Here is a 23665-nt window from a genome sequence, read left to right on the forward strand (position 1 = left end):
GCCACTGTGCCTCGTGTTAGGGATAGCATTTCTTATTCTCAGGGAAAACAACACACAGTCCCTCCTCTCCAAAGGCTAATGAAACCTGAATATCAAATTTCTCTCACTATTCACTGTCAAGTCTAGGTAGAGAAACATTCCTAAGTTGGATCCCTGGTGTTCTGTTCTTATACCTGGATTTTACCTTTCATTTCGATGCTGAACAGCTTTTTCGTATCTTTTGCGAAGCTGCACCATCTCCTCTTCAATCATTGTGATCATATTGGCAAGTCTGTCAATGTTATTTAACTGGGCTTCCTTCTTTTCTTTCATTTCCTGAAGTTTTGATACAATTTTGCACACATCGTTTTGCATGCTCTCTCTGATGGTAACATTGTTGGCGTGTTTCAGCATGGAATTTTGTAGCTTTCTTTTAAAATAATAAGACAGTGGATAAGATTATAATTTTCTTTAGTTTATTTAAAAACAATGAAGGCTTCTAAAACACAAGCACTAACAGCAGACCTTGCTTTAGTGTAGCCCTTGAAATGACGACACTGGTAATAATGATACTCGTCATGTGATATGGAATTTTCATAGTCCTTCCGGGTCTCAGATTTTCTTTCCTTCCACATTAGAACATCTTTCCTTTGTGCCCCAATGTTCTACTGCCTCCCTTTATTAAAGCAAGAGACTGCAGTCATTCATTTATTGTTCTGTCATTCTCAGGAGACTGCTGTCTTGAGGAGAGAGATGGTTATATCCGATAATGTCCATTGGGCATAGGTGTGCCTGACTCGGCCTATGGCCACAATAAATGCTGAATGAATGCATGGCCTCTATAAATGTATTTTATTTTCATATTAGATGAGAACCTGATTCAGAAATTATATTTTCCTTTTCATCCGCTTCCCTCCCCTGAAATGGGGCCACTTTATAATCGCTTTATGAAAGGAAACTGGGCAATAATGGCCACCAGAAAATGTTTGTGACCTGATTATGTACCAATTACTAACATAGGTGAAAGAATCCAGCAGATCTGGGCACATGGTAAACAATAAATGAAGAAAATAACCATTTGCCAGAAACTCTTCTGAATGTTTTCATATGGATTAGCTCATTACGTAGTAAAATGTCGCATGAAATGAGGACTATTTTTATGGATAAGAAAAGCGAGCTCAGAGAGACAAGGGAGCTTGCCCAAGGTCACACAGGTAATAAGTGGCAGGGGTGGTATTTGAGTCTAGACATCACCTCTTTTCATCATTCTGCTATAAGGTATTGCCTCCCACAACACATTAGATGCTTTAAATCAACCACCAGGGGATGTTGGTTAACAAACGATTTGATTATTTCCTAACTTCCAAATCCTAATTATTAGATTTGTGCTTTTCTTTCTAATTGGGCAGGTGAAAATCATCATAGTAAGCATCATTATATAGTATGGTTTTTCATTCATTAAAAACATGACTCCCAAACAATGGAAGCATAATAGATTATGATTCTACAAAATAAGATGTTTGAACAAGGGCTTTTCTGACTTTCTAAAATGCTATTATTTTTATTTTTAATTTAATTTTTTAAACTTTTTTGAGACAGGGTCTCACTCTGTCACCCAGGCTGGAGTGCAGTGGTGCCATCTTGGCTCACTGCGGCCTCTGCCTCTTTTCTGTCTTATTATCCTCAGGATTTTTAGGGTTCAAATGAATCATAAAACAAGCCTTTGGGAGGCCAATAGTTATTATAACACTTACCTTTCTTGACTAATTGCACTATTTCTCAGAATTTCAAGTTCATTTAATGACATTTTATACCTTTCTTTTATTTCATTTACTTTCTGGTGAGCTTTGTGGAGTAAATTAACAAATTTGTTTCTTTCATTTCGAACGGTGTCATACAGCTTAGCAAATTCTCTGAGTCTGTAAAAATACAAAGTGTTTACTGAAACTTATGAAATAAATATCAGGTTTTTTCCCTAACCTAAATAGATAAAATATCACATAATTACTTTACCTCCGAAAAATTTCACATTTTTTCTTCTTGTGTATCCTGATTTCAAGATCCTTTGCTTTGATTTCCTTAACAATGTTGGTATATTTTTGCTGAAATGTAAAAAGAAAAAAAATAAAAGTGAAATAAATAACAACATAGGAACACTCCCAGCTTTATCCCACATCATTCTCTTCCATTAAAGACAACTCTCCAGCCTAGGCAACATAGAGACCTCATCTCTACAAAAATAAAAAAAATTATCTGGGTATAGTAGTGTGCACCTATAGTCCAAGCTACTCAGGAGGCCAAGGTGGGAGGATCACTTGAGCCCAGGAGTTTGAGGCTGCAGTGAGCCAGGACTGCATCACTATGCTCCAGCTTGTGCGACAGAGTGAGATCCTGTTTAAAAAAAAAAAAAAAAAAAACAGCAATTCTATCTTGGCCTGCTGGGTTATACCGACCAGGGTGAAGGGTAAAGGAGATCTGAAAATATTCTGGCCAGCTGAACCGATTCACACTGGCTAAGACAAATGGTTACCTAAGGAAGAGAACAATCAAGAGAAGAGAAAATGCAAAGAGCCTGCATAAGCTGGATTCGAGGAAAAGTTTGGAGAACTTTTGAGAGAGAGGAAGAGTGATTTTGAACTGCGCAGCTGGACTGGGTAAGTGCAGAGTTTATGGAAGACAGATGAGGGAAGAGGATTCCTAGTAAGTTTTGGTAAGTGTTATAAACGGTCTCTGTGGTGTTTTGTCAGAGACTGAAGCAATGATTTTAAAGTACTTTCCACTGTTTGTATGTGGGGTGTTTTCCTACACAATAAAGCATCATATTGAGACCAGCTGTAAGGAGGTGTTACACATAAATATTTTAAAAGAAAGCAGTTATATTTCTAAAGCTCTGAAAATATATCAGGTGTTAAATACACTAGTTATGTTCTTCAAATCTAAAGACACTGGATGCTGCATCTGGGATAAGAAACATATTCAAAATGAAGGATTTGCTGGTAGAAGCTAGAGGAAATAGTTTGTCAGCTTTCTCTCAAGGACTGAGAGCAAAGCCCGTTTGGTATGAGTGAGTGATTGAAAAGAAACTATCCATAGAGCCAAGATTGATGTGTAGCATTTTTCTAATGTCATTCTCCATAAGAACAGGGGTCAGGAAGAAGCTAATATTTAAGTAACTATATCCATGAATAATAAAACAGACGGAAAAAATGTCTGTCTTGGGGGTGATAGCAACAGTTTTTTTCTTCACCTTTGTCTTTTTGTAGGGATACTGATGTGATGTGAACATAAAATAATAAGATTGACTCCCTTCTTACGGAAATTGCAGCTAGGTACAAGTAATATTTAACACATAATTCCTAATGCTAAAAATACTCAAGGGATAAACATTTGTCCTTTAACAATTTCTGTATCTCAAGAAGAATTTTTTTTGTGGTTTAATACAAATTAGCTCATTTAATAATGAAGTTTACTTTACACAGGTCACTCACACATAGATAACATGTATATCAGTTTTTGAGATTAATTGAAAATTATCTAAATCATAAAATGGATCAGTGATTCTTTTAACAATTAAGTATGGCCAGCCTGGACCACATGGTAAAACCCCATCTCTACTACAAATACAAAAAAATTAGCTGGACATGTGGCAGGCACCTGTAATCCCAGCTCTTGGGAGACTGAGGCAGGAGAATCACTTGACCCTGGGAAGCAGAGGTTGCAGTGAGCCGAGATAGTGCCATTGCACTCCAGCCTGGGTGACAGAGTGAGACTCTGTCTCTAAAAAAAGCAAAGAAAAAACCAACAAGAACAAGTAGGTATACCTCTAGAGTTTCTATAATTGCTAAAGAGAAAAGGGAGGAAGTTTCTCACTAGGGAAGACTCACTTGAGTGGGATCTTCCCAGCCAACAACAAGTTGTCTTGAAAACCCTATTCCGGACCAGTCCCATTCTAGACCCTGACTTGGTGAAGATGGCTGGCCGGCTTTCTTTCTCTCCTCCCTCCCTCCCTCCCTCCCTCCTCCCTTCATCCCTCCCTCCTTCACTTTCTCCTTCCCTCCTTCCGTCCTTTTCTCCCTCTCTCTCTTTCTCTCTCTCCCCTCCTTCCTCCCTTCCCTTCCCCCTTCCTCCCTTCCTTTCGTCCTCTCCTTCTTTCTCATGTCTCATTTTTGACATGGAGTCTCACTCTGTCGCCTAGGCTGGAGTGCAATGGCTCCAGCGATCTTGGCTCACTGCAACCCCCACCTCCTGGGTTCGAGCGATTCTCGTGTCTCCACCTCCTGAGTAGCTGGGATTACAGGCAACCACCACAATGACAGGCTAATTTTTTGTACTTTTAGTAGAGGTGGGGCTTCACCATGTTGCCCAGGCTAGTCTTGAACTCCTGACCTCAGGTGATCCACCCACCTCAGCCTCCCAAAGTGCTGGGGTTATAGGCATGAGCCACCACTCCTGGCTGAAGATGGCCTTCTCACATCTCTCCTCTCCTTGTCCTGCTCCTGCATCTTACCCCCTCAGCCACCCTGTGCTCTCAAGCTGCCTTTCTTCCATCCAGTCCTCCCTGATCGCTTCTTTACCTAGTGAAACCTCATGAACTTCACTGTTGCTGCAGCCTTCAAGATGGAGTCTGAACTGTTTAACGTGGATTAAGTGACTTTCATCATCTGACTTCTGTTCTCTGGCCTCACCATTTGACATCCTTTCTCCCCATTTTCCCATGTGCCAGCCATGCTGAACTTCTTTTAGTTTCTCAAATATTAAGGTGGAAAAATAAACAGTGAAAGGGGGACGTGAAGCGCCTGCAGTGGGTTGTGTGATGTCGATCTTCTCCTCGAGTCTTCTTTGCAAAAATCTACTTCATACCCTGCTGCTCACTAATGCTTTGGTGTGAGTGAGCTCTTTCTGCAGAGTGAGAAGAAATGCCATTCAATGTAAATAAACAGAATGAGAACAAAGGGTGTACTTAGAAACAGACCACATCTGGGTCATTTGATAAATTTTTTAACTTTTAATTTTTTTTTTTTTTGAGACAGAGTCTCACTCTGTTGCCCAGGCTGGAGTGCAGTGGCACGATAATGGCTCACTGCAACCTTCACTTCCTAGGTTCAAGAGATTCTCCTGCCTCAGTCTCCCAAGTAGCTGAGATTACAGGCACCTGTCACCACACCTTGCTAATTTTTCTATTTTAGTAGAGATGGGGTTTCACCATGTTGGTCAGTATGGTCTCAAACTCCTGACTTCAAGTGATCTGCCCACCTCGGCCTCCCAAAGTGCTGGGATTACAGGCATGAGTCACCGGGCCTGGTCCTGTCCTGTTCATTTTTAATAGGGAGCTTCTGGGCTCGATCTGGATATAATCCTTATATGGAATAAATGATTCTAATGGTAGAATTTTAGCTTGCATGACAGGAGGACTGTTTTGCCATTTGTTTTGTTGTTGATTTTGGGGAGAATGTTTCATTAGCACTTTGTAGGAGCCCAGGAGAATCATGGTGTGATGCAGCAACTAAGCTTATCTGGCATTATATGAAATGATGCTGTGTTGAAGTTGGGAGGGACAGCTGTCCAGTGCTTCCACTCTGGAGTTGTTCCTGGGCAAATCACAGTGGAGTCTGAGATGGGAGTGAAACCCAAATGACATCTGCAGCCTATGCAGCTGCCAGTCCTGTCCACTGGAAGCACCCACTTGATTCTTAAAAAGTGCCATCTTCAAATCCTCTGCTCTTTGTCAATGATCTCTTTTCCCCTCTAAATTATTGGCTACTGCTAATCCTGGGACTATTTTTCAGTGCATGATTGAATCTCTTTTAGGGAAGATTTTATAGTCACTGGAACTTGAAGGAGAGATGCAGTTACAGTGATCCCTTGGTATACATGGGGAATTGATTCCAGGACCCTTCAAGAATACAAAAATTCAAGCATATTAAAGTCCCAAAGTTGGCCCTGTGGAACTCACCTATAAGAGTTCCATATATGGCCTTCCATATATGCATTTTGTATTCTGTGAGTACCCTATTTTTGATCTGCATTTGGTTGAAAAAAAAAAAACAACACAAAACCGTATAATTTGACCCATGCAGTTCAAATCCATGTTGTTCAAGGGTCAATTATATGGCTTTCTAATGCACATTGCATTAAAACCAAGCTACCTTGAACCATTGCGGTTACCAATGAATGGTTAAAAAAATGCAGTTACCTGAGCTTTCAGGAAATCCTTGGACTTTTGTTCCTTTTCATCAATTTTGACTTGAGTCATGCGGACAAGGTTGAATACTAGCTCTTTTATGTGTTCTTGGTCCTTTAAAAGCTTGTTTTCTTCTGCAAGTTGTTGTTCTACTAACTTAGACTCTATTTCTGACAGCATTTTCTTTTGAAAAAAAGAACACAGATATTATAACTTATTTGTTTGAAGGAATACAATAAAGCTAGTAACTTAGATTACCTTTTCATTTCCTATACAGAATGTATTTTATTAAAACAAACAAGCCAGGCGTGGTGGCTCATGCCTGTAACTCGAGCCTTTGGGAGGCAGAGGCAGGAGGATCACTTGAGGCCAGCAGTTCAAGACCAGCCTGGGCAACATAGTGAGATCCCTCTCTACAAAAAAATAATTTAAAAAAAAGTGATGCCACTGTTTTAGCTTCATTTCTTTTATTTGTAAAAAAAAAAATGTGAAAATCAGTAGGTTAACATGATAGAACTTTTTCTTATTCAGGCTGTATTTTCCAGTGATGAAGAAAAAGAAGAGACATAAAAGCAAAAGAAAATTTGAAATCAGCCGTTGGTGAAATAAAACATTTGTTGTTTACTTTTAATGTAACCAGTAGCCCATAATTTAAAAATCTCATTCCCTTGAAAGTTTTTGCTGGTTCAAACATATTCTTTTTTCTCAAATTTAATATAGGATCAGAGTGAACTTTGAGATGAAGAAATATGCCCACATTAAACAGGATCCTCCGCTCTTCGATGACTCTCTTATTGATAAGGTTTTGTGGAGCACAGTTAAAAACACAACTCTGTATTAATCATTCTTAGATAGAAGCTTAAATGAGAGTTGATATTAACCTGTTGGACCAAATTCCTCTTAGCTACTTCCACTTCCTTGTGAAGCTCTCGCCTTCTCTCAGATAATATAGAATCATCTTTGGGGATAGCTTCAATCTGGAAATCAAAATTTAAAAACATGCATTTATGTAAGAAATAAATCTTCACTGCCATATAGTCAACCTCATCACACTTTTTGAAAATGGTGGGCAAATCACTAGTCTCAATCTTACAGGAACTTCCTTTTATGCCAAATATTCTTTATAAGCCATTGCAAATCAAAATATGAAGACCTGCCAAAAAACTGTAATTTTCCAGCTGCAAATGTTTTATTATTTAGAAGCAAAATAAGCCTTACTAAGAATAGCTAACATTTATTGAGCATAAGCTAAGTGCCAAGTAAGGTTCTAAATGCCTATATATATATATATGATCTTATTTTATCCTCATAGTACCCCTCATGAGATGGAGATTATTTTCCCCAATTGTAAAGATGAGGAGAATGAGGCACAAACACATTTAAGCAACCTGCCTCCTTGATGCAGGTGCAAACCCAGCGAGGTAGACTTGGAACCCATGGTCTGCCTAACTCATGACCCAGCACTTTGAAGACATGAATATACTATGACTATTCAAATGAAAATTATTATGAAGTGTGAGTTCATTTATGAAATCTTATATGATAAAGAAAAAAGTAGAATTTATTAACAATAGTGGGGATCATTTGCTACTTATATGTACGTAGTCATTTGATTAGTAGCCTGAAAGTTCTTACACAAAAGAAAAGCCTCAACTTTTTGATTGATACTTAAAACTTCACCATTACATTTCTGTTGTAATGGCTTACAAACTTTTCTCCTGTGTTGACATACTTCGGGGAGAAGGCAGATCTCACACTGTAAGTCTTTGTGGCCCTATTAGGAATGAGTGTGTCAGATTCTTTGTGATAAAGATGAGAGCAGAGAGGAGGACACATGGCAGCTGATGGGGAAAGGGTCATCTTGGGGTGCTTACAGCCTAGCTGACTTAGAGCAAGTTTAGAGTTGGGTATTTACACCAAAAGCACATGACTCCAATCTGATGTGGTGCAATTCCTATTATGACAGCACACATTTGCAGGTCCTACGGTTGAATACTGGCCAAAATTTGACCCAAGAAGGGAGTGTCACGCTGTCTAGTGACTTGAGGTTTACCTAACAGGATCTTTCTGAGGATCATGCTGCTATGTTAACGTCATTGAAATGTGTCTTTGGATGCCTCATCAGCCATGAACCCAGGCATCTTCAGTAGCACCTTCTGCACCCTCGTGTCCACGTCCTGCTTTCCCGTTGGTCTCCTACCCTGGAGCACTAGCTCTTGAGACACACACACTGGACTCAGGAAAACAAGACGTGGTCTTGTGAAACATGTCTAACAATATACAGAATTTTGTGGACTTAACAAACATAAAATTGCTATAGCCGATCAGAAAAGGGAGAACTCAGTATAGAACTGAATAATGGGAAAGCCTTCTTGGAAGAGGTGAATAGTCATCAAAGAAGAGTTGATTTCTCCTTTAGGAAAGTCAAGTTAAGCCCTCCTGGATAGAGGAAGTCCAGCAGACATCCTGGGTCCTTGTCTGATTCTCTGCTACAGGCATGCCTGGAGTGGGATGTCCTCATGCTCAGCTCCTGGGTAGAGGCAGATCTGTATGTGAAAGATAACTGGGACCAGGAACTCTTACAAGGTTTTGATAGGAAATATGATGAGAGCACACTCACTAGCTTCTATGTCAACTACAGGCTCTCGGCAGATTTTTCTGGTTTGAGGTCTCAGACACTTTGGTTACTTATAGTATTTTGAAACACAAACAATACTGTAATAAATTATGTTCATTTTTGAACTCTGGTTACTCCTTCTCTGATTCCTTTTTCTATTCTCCATGAAACCCAGCCTTCTAGTTTCAGGCAGGAATTAGGCAGGCTTAGCTTGTGGAAGAGGTGACAAGATGAGCAATTGGTAGCAGGGCCTGCTGGTTGCCTAGCAAATAGCCACCCTCCACTTTGACCTTAGCAACTGTATTAGGGTTCTCTAGAGGGAGAGAATTAATAGGACTCTCTGGGAGAGTCTCATATATATATATATGTGTGTGTGTGTGTGTGTGTATATATATATAATATATATACACACACACACACATATATATATATATATGTGTGTGTGTGTGTGAGTTGGTTAAATATTAACTCACATGATCACAAGGTCCCACACTAGGCCACCTGCAAGCTGAGGAGCAAGAAAAGCCAGCCTGAGTCCCAAAACTGAAGAATTTGGAGTCTGATGTTCGAGGGCAGGAAGGGTCCAGCATAAGAGAAAGATGTAGGCTGGGAGGCTAGGCCAGTCTCTCTGTTCACATTTTTCTGCCTGCTCATATTCTAGCCACACTGGCAGCTGAATAGATTGTGCCCACCCACATTAAGGGTGGGTCTGCCTTTCCCAGCCCACTGACTCAAATGTTAACCTCTTTTGTCAACAGCCTCACAGACACACTCAGGATCAATACTCGGTATCCTTTGATGCAATCAAGTTGACACTCAGTATTAACCATGACAGCAACAGAATGCCATCTTTGTTCAGAGTTGCAGTGTAACCAGGAGTCCTGGGGGGTGGTGGGGGAAAGCCGGCCAAGCCATTAGTCATGTACGCCTTTTGCTCTTTGCCCTTCCTCCTCTTTGTGTGAGTTTATGCTTAAAGGAATAGCCATTTCCTGACTATGGAGAAGCAATGTACGCCCTAAGGTTGTACTGAAAGGGGAGCTAAAAGGATCCTAGACTTTTCATTATGTGAAATAATCTGTTGTGCACCTTTGTTCTTTTTATTGAGTAAAACAACTCCCTATTTAGCAAAACTATTACAGTTGAGTTTCTGTTACTTGAAGCCAAACTGCAAACCTAACCTAACTGGTGTTTCTATTGAAAGGAAACCTTCCTAAGGTAACCTGGAAAATAGGCTGGAGTTACACTGAGCGCTCCATTAATATGGGAGGAAAAAAATATCAAGTATCAAAGTTCTAATTACATGGTCTGGAGTTACTTGAGATAGTTACCATTTCTTTTGAGCCCCAAATTGCATGTATCAGGTTTTGTAAGCTTATGTTAGTTCTTTAAGTTTTTATAGTGTAGCATTTCACACTTAAAAATGTATTTATTGTAACCAAACAACAGAAATGTGTAAAGAAAAAAAAAAATTGCTTCCTATCTCTGCTATTTCAAGTACTACTCCCCAGGAGTCACTGTTAATAGTTTTGGTATCTGTTCTTCCAGACATTTTCAATGCATGAATAATCATTGGTAACTTTCATAAAAGTTAAGCAATTAGACATTATTTGTTACTGTAAATATCCCAATTATTTGATATCAGTGAACTTCAGTTTAACACTTTGATATTTTTCTAAAGCATTTCAAACTTTCATGAGGCTTGCACCTTGAGTTTCTGGGAGAGTCTCTATGTACAAGTCAAATGCCATAGGAGAATCAAACAACTGTCTCTGGGAGAAAATACATTCTGAAGAACAGCTAGAGCTCTTCATGTTTACCTTTTATCTCTTTCATTTTTGGATTGCATGCAGGTCTGAGAAAATGTTCACTTGGGCTGGGAGTGCCTGGCCTGACCCACTCTTATTTTCAAGTACAGCCAGCTGTGGGTGGTGGCTGGGTTAATTATAAATCACAGGGTCAAAGAGGAAGCTAGTCTCTCACTGAAACTGTACTCGAACAAAAATACTGATTTTTCTTAAAATCAGTGAAGGAAACGGATTTTAATACATTTTAATTTCTGTCAGTTTTATATTCTGTGGGTGCTATTTTGTGAACTTAATAGCTAGTAGTGTCGTAATATAAATAGCTTTTATAATATTTGTTAAAATCTGAACAATTTGTGTGCATTCCACTGCAAACTCTTCTTTGATCAAGGGCCATGCCTTACGTATTTTGTGTACAGTCAGATCAAACTACAGTGACAAGTCTCACCATCACAGGCAGCTTCCAGTTAGAATTATAGCATCCCATGCTTAAATATAAGCAGATAGCCAAGAATTACCATATATTGGAGGAAAGTTTCTGATAAGAAAGAGATAAAAATAAACAACAAAAAAAGAAAAATACAGAAGAAACACAAATAAAAATAAAGTCTTATTTAAGACAAGAATAAAGAAACTATCATTAATAGCCTCAATGAGATAAGATAATAAATATACTATGAAAACAAAACATTGAGAGAACAGAGCACACGGAAATATAAAATATGATAGCATAATGAAAGAAGAGGAAAAAATTTCCCTTTTTGTAAGTCAAATTACAAAAAAGAATGGAAAATAAAAGACAAGAAAATTAGAGGACTGTTGTAGAAGGTCCAATATCTGCATAAAAGGAATCTAAGGCAGAAGAGAGAAAATTAAATAATTCAAGATGAAGTGTCAGAACTTTGTAAAGACATATGTTTCTATAGACAGAGAACCCACTAAGTGGCCTACACAATGGATACAATGGGAACATCATTGTAAAATGTAAAAATTCTGGAGGCAAGTAAGGGATCCTACAAATTCCCAGCATGGAAAAAAATGGCTTCAAATAAAGGATCAATCATTGGAATGACACCAAATCTTCTTAATAGTGAAGCTAGAAGACAGTTAATCAATGCCTTCTTCCTGAGGGAAAATGATTTCTAACCTAAAATTCCATATCTGATTAAAGTATTAATGGTCTATATGGCTAGTATGAAGGTAAAATATTTTTTAGCATGCAAGGTCTTCTGACATCTACTTTCTGACACACAAAGTCTCAAACAATTACTTCTCACTAACATTTTCTCTAGAAGGTACTGGAAGGCATGTCCCCTTCACCAAAAGGAAGTTAAGAGAAAAAAATAGATGAGATCCAAGAAATAGGGACTCCAACACAGAAGAGAGATGAAGGGCATCACCAAAACGATGGAGTAAGGCTCCTAAGATGAGAGCAGGGCGGTAAGCACATAGAGAAACAGGACTACTTTGGAACAAGTCAAAAGGCTGAGAAAGAAAAAGGCAGCCCCTGATATCCAGAAGCAGAACTGGCACTCATAGGTAGGCCTTGGTATTCTCTGTTGAACATAAACAATTGCCCACAACATCAACTTCAGACAAAGCCACTCTGTAATAGCGATGGATCAGGAAAAAAACAAGGCCACTCCATAATAGTATTTGAACACAGACAAAAACATGAACATTGTCCAAGCCACAAAATACCATCAATTCTTCATGTACAGCTTTGTTTAACAATCACAGCTTTAGCCTCCATCTAGTCTTTTCTTTTTCTAGGTAAAATTTAAGATACTTGACCACAGAATTACTCTCATTTCCTGAGAACATTCAAATTCAGGGCAACATCCCATTTCTTTAAATGATTCCTCAAGTCATATGGTACAAACCCTGTAAGTCCTTTCTAATACCCTCTATTGAGACTCCCCACAATTCTCCATGGCGTGTGTTCTCTTGTGCTGCAATGTGTAATAAACTCAGCTCATTCAGCTACTGGTGTGTTCCTGTTAGTTTTTGGCTAGAGGTCACTGATGAGGCTCAGAAGAGATCTCTTCAAGAAGATTAAATGAATAGGTCATTAAATATGTTTTAATATACTGAGAGGAAATTTATATAATTGGGGAGAAGAATTTGGGATTGAACTAATAATCACAGAGGAAACTATAAAAGTGTAAAGACAGGATGTTTATAAATTCCTGGGAACACAAAAATTTTTTAAGGAAGGGTAATTATATAATATCACATGGCTCAGGGATAAATAACCTTTAAATATTCATAATAATGTGAACACCAAATTCTGAACTAACCAAAATTATGACATGAGAATGTGTGTACAGGGGGACAAGAAATGTATGTGTGGTGAACAGGAGTCTAAAGAGAGCTGAATCATCGTCTATTATTGTGATAAGTACAAAGATCAAGTCTACAACTGAAAACTCAAGTAGCAGCATCATAAGCTTGTTACTTGGGGTATGAAGATATACCAAAAGAATCGGCTGAAGAAACAGCATTCGATTAGGAAGACATCTTGATTAGGAATGTGAAATACATAGGCAATCTTTCTTTCTATACCTGGGGCAGACATCACCAATCAACTACAGAGCTCCTATCTGACAGGTCAGCACTGGTCCTCAGAATCCTTTGTCATATCCTAACTATAGGGAGCTACCCGCAAATGGAGGGAACTGGCATTTGAGATGAAACCTATTTGCCTTTATTAGAATGTATGATCTTTATGATTCCTTTTGGTTCTTTCATTCCATGATTATGTGAAATAATGATCCATTGAATGTCTTGAGCAGGTGAGTGACACATGAATGTGTTACTTAAGATTATAAATTTGGTAGCAAAATGGAGGAAAAACTGGACATCAAAGAAACTGGACCGATAGAGAACAGCTGGTGTACGGTTGCAGTCATTCAGGTAATGTAGAGTGGGTACTGAGAGGCATCTCCGGGGTTCATCTGTAGGGCTGGATGATGCCATCTTCCCCAGGGGAGTAGAATAGCCATATTCACAGTCTTATTCTGACTATACCATTTAGGCTTTGAAAGAGTTCATATGCATAAAGGAAGGAAGGCAATCTTTACTGAGTATCTTCTTGATAGCACACACTTTCCCATTTGTTGTAATCACTCATTCTTTGCAATAATCCCAGTTCAAAGGTTTGGAAACAACTCAGGAAGGAATTCAGTGGATCTAGAATCTGAACCTGACACTGCCTGACTCAAAAGTAAAGCTCTCCTCAATAAAGTATATTGTTATCATTGCCTTAAACATTGAAAACGAGACCTGAAGAGAGAAAAATGCAGAATCACTTTTAAATCAAAGCAAAGAAAGATGAAACTGCTAGAAAACTACAATTAAAGAAAAATTATAGTATATAGAAAGTGTCATATTCACTTGGTAAGAGGATTCTGTAATTGCCACAATCTTGGACATGACCTTATGTTTAGAAAGTGAATAACTTTATAGACTCATGATAGTATAGCCCCTAAAACATGATGGGGAGTGTCAGAGCAAAATCCCAGGAATTATGTTTTTTTTTCTTTTCAATGCCAAGTGGAAGTCAATAAGGGGCATGTTTAAATGCATAGGTGTACTGTAATGTGTGATATTATTACATGAGAGTATGATGTCTTTGCTTAAGGAATTTCAGTTTGTCATGGCAATACATATGGTCATTAAAAGCTCTGATGGTTTTGCCTAACCCCAGAAATTCTTTTGGCCTATGGCAGGTAAATCTTCCACCTGCCCATGCCTAGACTTGGCAAGACTCAGGGAAGGAAAAGGCCACCTGTCTCCGCTCACCAGGAGGTGATGATGCTTTTGTGGAATTTATTTCCTACTTGCATATGTCTGTGAAAAATATATGATTTTTAGTTTATTGATTTTTTTTCTGGATGTTATAGCAGAAACCATGGTCCTTTATAAAGATTTTGTATTTAGGAGAACTGCTAAGATCACGTTGTATATTATGTTTATGAGTCCCTCCCTTCTACAGTACTTAATCTAGATTTTCTTGCAGAAGTGAACCTATGCCTGTTTTGGGTGTGTAGTCTTTTAGAACCAATCTTGTGATTTTAACAAAATCAATGTATAATCCTTTTTGAGCTCACTAAGACGTATTAATTTATGTGACAAATTATTGCTTCTATTTAGGTACTTTATTATTCAGTATTAAGAGGAATGCTTTGATGATTCAGCATTAGAAACATACTGAATGGGTTAACTTTACTTCCTACCATAACTACCAAAATTGGTTATTAAAGGCAATGATATATTTTAACCCATTGTTTAAAGAAATCTTACTGAATGGTTAATCAATAAACAGGAATTGTTTTATTAGTACAGGCAACACTTGCTGGTTTTGTCTCCTACTCAAACCCAGAGCCAATATCATACTGAATGGGCAAAAACTGGAAGCATTTTCTTTGAAATCTGGCACTAGACAAGGATGCCCCCTCTCACCACTCCTATTCGATATAGTACTGGAAGTTCTAGCGAGAGCAATCAGGCAAGAAAAAGAAATAAAGGGTATTCAATTAGGAAAGGAGGAAGTCAAATTGTCTCTATTTGCAGATGACATGATTGTATATTTAGAAGACCCCATCGTCTCAGCCCAAAATCTCCTGAAACTGATAAGTGACTTCAGTAAAGTCTCAGGATACAAAATGAATGTGCAAAAATCACAAGCATTCCTATACACCAATAACAGACTTAAAGAGAGCCACATCAAGAATGAACTGCCATTCACAATTGCTACAAAGAGAATAAAATACCTAGGAATACAACTAACAAAGAACATAAAGGACTTCTTCAAGGAGAACTACAAACCACTGCTCAACAAAATAAGAGAGGACACAAACAGATGGAGAAATATTCCATGTTCATGGTTAGGAAGAATCAATATTGTGAAAATGGCCATACTGCCCAAAGTAATTTACAGATTCAATGCTATCCCCATCAAGCTACCAATGACCTTCTTCACAGAACTGGACAAAAACACTTTAAACTTCATATGGAACTAAAAGAGAGCCCACATAGCCAAGTTGATTCTAAGTCAAAAGAACAAAGCTGGAGGCATCACACTACCTGACTTCAAACTATACTACAAGGCTATAGTAATCAAAACAGCATGGTACTGGTACCAAAACAGAGATATAGACCAATGGAACAGAACAGAGGCCTCAGAGGCAACGCTACACATCTACAACCATCTGATTTTTGACAAACCTCACAAAACAAGCAATGGAGAAAAGATTCCCTGTTTAATAAATGGTGTTGGAAAAACGGCTAGCCATGTGCAGAAAGCAGAAACTGGACCCCTTCCTGACACCTTACACTAACATTAACTCCAGATGGATTAAAGACTTAAACATAAGACCTAACACCATAAAAACCCTAGAAGAAAATCTAGGCAAAACCATTCAGGACATAGGCAGAGGAAAGGACTTCATGACTAAAACATCAAAAGCATTGGTAACAAAAGCCAAAATAGACAAATGGGACCTAATTAAACTCTAGAGCTTCTGCACAGCAAAAGAAACAATCATTAGAGTGAATTGGCAACCAATAGAATGGGAAAAAAATTTTGCAATCTACCCATCTGACAAAGGGCTGATATCCAGAATCTAAAAATAACTAAAACAGATTTACAAGAAAAAAACAAGCCCATTCAAAAGTGGACGAAGGATATCAACAGACACTTTAAGAAAGAAAACATACATGAGGCCAATAAACATATGAAAAAATGCTCATCATAACTGGTCATTAGAGAAATGCAAATCAAAACTACATTGAGATACTATCTCATGCCAGTTAGAATGGCGATCATTAAAAAAATTTGGAGACAACAGATGCTGGAGAGGATATGGAAAAATAGGAACACTTTTACGCTGTTGGTGGGAGTGTAAATTAGTTCAACCATTGTGGAAGACAGTGTGATGATTCCTCAAGGAACTAGAAATAGAAATTCCATTTGACCCAGCAATCCCATTACTGGGTATATATCCAAAGGATCCTAAATTGTTCTATTATAAGGACACAGGCACACTAATGTTCATTGCAGCGCTGTTTACAATATCAAAGACTTGGAACCAACCCAAATGTGCATCGATGATAGACCGGGCAGGGACAACGTGGCACATATACACCATGGAATACTATGCAGCCATAAAAAACGATGAGTTCATGTCCTTTGTAAGGACATGGATGAAGCTGAAACCATCATTCTCAGCAAACTGACACAAGAACAGAAAATCAAACACTGCATGTTCTCACTCATAGGTGGGTGTTGAACAATGAGAACACACGGACAAAGGGAGGGGAGCATCACACACTGGGGTCTGTTGGGGGGAACTAGGGGAGGGACAGTGGGGTGCGGGGAGTTGAGGAGGGATAACATGGGGGGAAATGCCAGATATAGGTGACGGGGAGGAAGGCAGCAAACCACATTGCCATGTATGTACCTATGCAACAATCTTGCATGTTCTTCACATGTACCCCAAAACCTAAAATGCAATTAAAAAAACATTATATATACATGGAGTCTCCTACTCATCTCATTCAGGTTTCCACCAATACTTTGAATGGACATTATATCTGCTGCCTACTATAAAGGTGGGGTGGCCACAGGGTTTGTGTTTGCCCAAAGTTCCAATTTAACATCCTACTGTGCTATGCTTCGGGCTGAGATGGAGTGGCTTGTAGTAAACCAATGCTTCCAATAAGAATAACTTGGAAAGTTGGATTAAAAATATTTTTGAGGGCATAAGAGATGCAAAGGTAAGTAGAGTTAAAATCATCAAAGTTATTAGCACTGTCTTGGAAGTAGTACAAATACTAATAATTTATACTGGACTCTAATAAGTCAAAGATCCTGTTGTAATCTTCAGGATAACCACCCAAAGAATAGAAATAGAATGTAAAACTAACTGATGCTTATCTAAAACAAGGATAACAGAACAATATGAAACATTGATAAATCCCAAGGAAGGATATGTGGGAGAGAAAATGGAATGTGAAGCAGATAGGACACAGAGAAGCAAAAGTAATATCATAGAATAAGTTCAAATATATCCACAATTACATTAAATATTAATTTTTAGACTAAATACAAGAATAAAAAGGCAGAACTTATCAGACTAGATTTTGAGAAGTATATGCTGTGGATATGAGACACACCAAAATAAGGACACAGAAAGACTGAAAGTAAATAAGGCCAGGCACGGTGGCTCACGCCTGTAATCCCAGCACTTTGGGGAGGCTGAGGCAGATGGATCACTTGATGTCAGGAGTTTGAGGCCAGCCTGGCCAACATATTGAAAGCCCATCTGTACTAAAAATACAAAAAATTAGCTGGGTATGGTGGGAGACGCCTGTAATCCCAGCTTCTTGGGAGGCTGAGGTACGAGAATTACTTAAACCCAGGAGGTAGAGGTAGAGGTTGCAGTGAGCCAAGATGGCACCTGCACTCCAGCCTGGGCAGCAAAGCAAGACTGTTTCCAAAAAGGAAAAAAAAAGAGTGAAAGTAAATAATACCAGGCAGAATCTAACCCGCCAAAAGATAATGTAACTGATATTATTATACTAAGAGACAAAATAACCTTTTAAGGCAAAAAGCACTAGTAGAGTTAAAGAGATTTCTGAGCGATACAAGTAAATCTACCTGTTTGAACTGCAATAAAATGATTAAGTAAAAACTATATATATCATAAATATACTATGTATAATAGTTATATAAAATAATAATTACTTATGAAAACACATATATAGAATATAAATATTTTATTTGTTTTGCAAAAGACTATAAAAGTACATTTTGCCTCACTGAGATAGAAAACTTCTTTTTTTTTGTTTGAGACGAAACTTGGGTCTGTTGCCCAGGCTGGAGTGCAGTGGTGCAATCTTGACTCACTGCAACCTTCACCTCCTGGGTTCAAGAGATTCTCCTGCCTCAGCCTCTTGAGTAGCTGGGATCACAGGCATGTACCACACCTGGCTAATTTTTTTATTTTTAGTAGAGACAGGGTTTCACCATGTTGGCCAGGCTGATCTTGAATTCACCTCAGGAGATCTGCCTGCCTCGGCCTCCCAAAGTGCTGGGATTACAGGCAGCAGCCACTGTGTCCGGCCAGAAAACTTCTTTAAAAGATTGTAAGTGCCATCTGATAGCAAGATGAAGTCCAAGTCCTAGCCATTTTTAACACTTATAACCCTAACCAATTTTTTCACCTGTTGCTTAAGGCTGGTCTTTCAGTCAGGACAAGCTAAGTTATGCTACAGAAATAAACACCCCCAAACATTATGGCTTCGAACTACCAAAGCTGTTTCCTACGAAGCCTATAGGCTATCAAGAGGACTCTGTGTCTACTGTTGGCTTAGCATTCCTGGCTGCTCCCTTTTTACAGCACCTCCATGGCATCACTCCTTCCACAATTACCACAGGAGAGGGAAAACAGCTAGAGGAGCTCACACTGGCAATTAGATGTTATAGGCTAGAAGTGATATGTGTCACTTTGGTCCACAATCATCTGGGAAGAATGAGTTACATGACCCTGCTCAACTGCAAAGGGTGCAAGGAAGCATAAACTTTCTATATGCCCAGGAGGAGAGGAGAACTGGGCTAGGTTAGAATCTGAAGTGTCTACCACAGATGGAAACTCCTGTTCAAATTGCTGAGGTCATGACCCTCCATAAGGTTCTGGAGCATGACAGTCCAGAAGAGAATGGAGAAGTTTTCTATACACCTAGCTGCTTCATCTCAGAGGTTGATCCCCTTTTCACCCGAGGAATGCTCTAGCACAAGGCTGCAGCCCTCTCCAGGATCCTCTGCCCTTTCAGTGGTGCTTGGTCACTTAGCACAGAGAGTGCCTTCTGAGAGAGAAGTGAGCCAGGGGCAGCCAGACCCCTCACTTGGAAACACAGAGGCAGGTAACAGTTGTCTTGAGCATCTTCTCACTGGAGTACAGCTGTGACCCTGCATAGAATTAGCTAGGCAGCCTGACACTGGGTTCTGAATTGCCCTTGGCTAGTTGGAAGTGCGGGCTGCTGATCATCTGTATCTATGTAATCTGATCTAGTCCTCCAATGTTATAGTCTGCCATGACACACAAAATCCTGGATCTGACTCTTTCAACTGGTGAAGATAATGATCCACTTGGCCCCATCCTGCAGTGAGCCCTCTAGCTCTTCTAGAACTGGATGGCCCAGTCACTTCCCCAGGTCAGGCTGACTGATGACTCATCCAAACAAGAACTTTCTCTTATCTTGGGTTAGCAAAATGAGACTAAAAAACATTACAGGACTAGGACTATAGATTTCATAATGGGCTTGATGCATTTGAAAATTATCTTTTCTCTGTTATTTTCTTCTTCTCTTTTGGCAGCAAAAACAACTTGCTAAAATATTTTTACTTTAAAAGTTAGCACTAAGCTTAAAAATGAGATGGTAGTTTACAGCACTCACCTCTAATAGAAGCCTTTCATGTAATGCTTGAGTTTGAGTGAGGGCATCCCAGGACACTTTCAAGAGCAGTTCCATCTTTTTTAAATTTCGAAAATCTCGTTCTTTTTCTCTTTGCTTACGAGAAAGTTCATCATGGTAGTTCTGCTTGTCGATGAGACTGTTGCGTAAATTGAGATCCAAGATCCCTCTGTTCCAGGTAAAGGAAGAAAATGAAAGTGAATTTGTCATCAGTTGTCCAACATGTTTTTCAAAACTTATCAAGACAGCATGCTGAATATTGGCTCCCAATCTCTTCTGACAAAGACCTAAAAACAGAACTACCATTCAACCCAGCAATCCTATTACTGGGTATATACTCAAAGGAATATAAACCGTTCTATCATAAATATATATGTGCATGTTTACTCATCACAGTGCTATTCACAATAGCAAAGATATAGAATCAACCTAAATGTCCATCAATGGTAGACCTGATAAAGAAAATGTGGTACATACACCATGGACTATTATGCAGCCATAAAAAAGAATGAGATCATATCCTTTGCAGGAACATGAATGAAGCTGGAGGTCATTATCCTTAGTAAACCAATGCAGGGACAGAAAACCAAATACCACATGTTCTCACTTATAAGTGGGAGGAAAATGATGACACATGGACACATAGAGAAGAACAACACACACTGGGACCTACTAGAGGGTGGAGGGTGGGAGGAGGGAGAGGATCAGGAAAAATAACTAATAGATACTAGGCTTAATACCTACATGACGAAATAATCTGTACAACAACCCCTTATCACACAAGTTTACCTATATAGCAAACCTGTATGTATGACCCTGAACTTAAAAGTTTAATGAAAGACAGCATGCTCAGTATATGCATACACAACTATTCTCATGTTGGAATCATAAATCGTAAATAATGCCCAAGGCAACTAGGTTTGTGAGTTGGTATCACTTACAACTGCAACCTTATAACCACCCCTTCTGCAAAATAATAACAGATTGGCAGACATAGAAGCCTCCAGTTTCCCTGAAATTTTACTTAAAAGCAAGACATAAAACTCTCATAGGGCATTACACCATGACATTGCTTCTATTAGAAAAAAAGTCAAGATGGCCTCAGAAATATCATTCATTTTTTGGTAAAATCCCTGAACTACACATAACATACTCCAGGGGTATTATTTTCCAAAGACACATTCAGAAATTTACAACAAACAACAGATTTTGTCCTGAAAATTTAGTAACAGAAAATTGAGAAAATCTATGAGTATGGAAAAATACTTCAAAATGCTTTATTTGATAATATATTAATGATAAAAGCTGATTTAAAATTATTTAAGAATGTTTATTGACTCAATACCAAAGTAAGATTATGTTTTGAATTCTCAAATATAAATTGAAGAAAGATTTAGTTGACAGAACATACATAAATATAACTAACCTTTCAGTTAACAAAGTTGCTTCATTCTCTCTGGCTAATTCCAATAGCTTGACCAATTGGTTATGTTCTCGTTCTTTGATTTCAAGTAAGGCCCGTTTGCCTTCAACTTCCTTTATTACATCTTCCTTCTCCTCCACTATAGCACTAACCTTGTTTTCAACTTTCTTTAGGGAGTCATTTAGCTTTTTGACTTCATGTTCCAAGACAATTTTTTTCTTTTCCATTTCTCTGTAGGGGATACACACACACACACACACACACACACACACACACACACACACACACACACGTTTGCCTTATTTTGAGGCCATTTTGGCTTTACCTATTCTTGCTCTGTAGCCAGGCAGCAGAAGAGATAGTCATAAATTCAATGATCTCAGCAGTGGGTAGAGACCACAGATGAGTGGGACTTGGAAGCTATCTCCACTGAGTGCCACGGAAGGCAGGCATTTGTCCAGCCTCCCTCTCTGCAGATCCCAATTTGCTACCATCTCCTATGATTCAACCCTCATCCTGACCCGCCTCCTGGAACTGACCTGAGTTTCTCAACTTTGGTGTTGGTGAGCCTGGCTTTTCGCACAGTTACTAGTGCCTGCCTAATTTTTCCCTTTTCTCTTAAGATCAGTCACCAGAGTAATCATATTATTTGTCCAGAATTTTTAAATCTTTAGTTAAAATCTTTATTTTTTTTGGGTCCTCTAAACACTGAGAATTTCCTCAATGACCTCTGCCTCCAAGTCTACTCTGAATATTTGAGGGGTGTTATATACATGAATGGATGGCAAAGTGGGGAGTTACTATTATTTTGGGCTTGGAGCTGCTGCCTGGCTGATATACTTCTAGACCATGAAATTCTAACCAGTTCACATAATTTATCCCATGCACAGCTCTGTTAAAGTCAAATGAACTTTTCCATAAAAATATGATTTATAAATTGGCAACAGAATCTTGACTCATAATTAAGCCATAAATATTATGAATGATAGTAATTTGCCGTATTACTTTCTTTTAAAAAACTTGGTATAAACAACGTAGACAGGGCCAAAAGCAGATATTTCTAAAATTAGAATAGTAATTTAACATGCCCAGTGGTTAATACTCTCATCTTAGTGTGCACATATAACTCGGGCTGCGAGGGACTCAAAGTAAAAACATTAAATCATACACTTTTTTGCGTGTTGTTTTTTCTATCTCTTTTCCAATTTGTACCGGAATGGTTTGATGGTGGGCCAATTCATCCTAGTAAAGAAATGAAATCACGTTAAATTATGCAGTCTTGGACTAGAAGCAATTAAGACAAGAACACTAAATATGAGAGAGAAAGGAACTACAATGTGTAGATACTTACCATCTGCCCTGTGTGCCTTCATTGTCCCATTTAATACTCACAATGACCTTATAAGATCACTGTTATTTGTTATCATTTTGAAAAGGAGGTAACTGAGTGTAACAAATACTGTTCCTCTGCCCAGGTTCCTACATAAAGGCACAGACGCTCCTCCACATACAATGGAGTTACGTCCTGATAAACCCATATAAGTTGAAACTCATCTTAAGTCAAAAATGTATTTAATACACTTAACCCACTGAAATCATAGCTTAGCCTAGCCTACATTCTCAGGACACTTATATTAGTCTACACTTCACCTAACACAAAGCTTATTTTATAATAAAGTGTTAAGTGCCACACAGTAAATAAACGTAACTTATTGAATGTAGTACAAAAAATGTAATTTATTCAATACTGAAAGTGAAAAATGGAATGGTTGTATGGGTACTTGACTTGACATATGCTTTCTACTGAATGGATATTGCTTTCACACCATCGTAAAGTAGAAAAATCATAAGCCAGGGACCGTCTTCCCACTCATCCCTCAGATGCTGCAGGGGTGACTGCTTAATGGTTCATGCTTAATCTCCTCTCCACTGGATTGTGATTGGCTGAGCAGAGCTTCCTTGTCAAGGAATAGGAGCTGGAATAGGAGGAGCCAGAATAGGAGCTGGTGGGGGGGGGGTAGGGGGGTGGGGTGGGGGGGGGGAAGGAGGAGGGGAACAGGCAGCGACCGATTACCAACTGATATGGTGAATTACCAGACACCCCCTACCACCACCTCTGGGTGCAACAGCTTCTGTGATGTAATTCTGACTTCATGAGTTCATGAGATCAGGCTGAGACTAGA

The 23665-nt window shown here is 38.8% G+C and overlaps 1 protein-coding gene across 6 annotated transcripts in view; it reads right to left on the bottom strand.

The window, feature by feature from the left end:
* Nucleotides 1-23665, bottom strand: part of CCDC146 (coiled-coil domain containing 146) — a 182855-nt gene that overhangs the window by 13353 nt on the left and 145837 nt on the right. For 4 of the 6 annotated variants that reach the window (XM_017523038.2, XM_037736572.1, XM_037736574.1 and 1 more), the window contains 8 exons: nt 22651-22724; nt 21486-21713; nt 20042-20228; nt 7042-7137; nt 6173-6343; nt 1993-2081; nt 1734-1898; nt 185-409 (listed from right to left, as the gene is read on the bottom strand). In XM_017523038.2, the coding sequence (XP_017378527.1) occupies nt 185-409; nt 1734-1898; nt 1993-2081; nt 6173-6343; nt 7042-7137; nt 20042-20228; nt 21486-21713; nt 22651-22724 (1235 nt within the window). The remainder of the gene's footprint in view (nt 1-184; nt 410-1733; nt 1899-1992; nt 2082-6172; nt 6344-7041; nt 7138-20041; nt 20229-21485; nt 21714-22650; nt 22725-23665) is intronic. The other 2 variants (XM_037736575.1, XM_037736573.1) reach the window with 2 other exon arrangements.

This window comes from Cebus imitator, unplaced genomic scaffold, assembly GCF_001604975.1.
Source record: "Cebus imitator isolate Cc_AM_T3 unplaced genomic scaffold, Cebus_imitator-1.0 Scaffold26, whole genome shotgun sequence".
NCBI lineage: Eukaryota > Metazoa > Chordata > Mammalia > Primates > Cebidae > Cebus > Cebus imitator.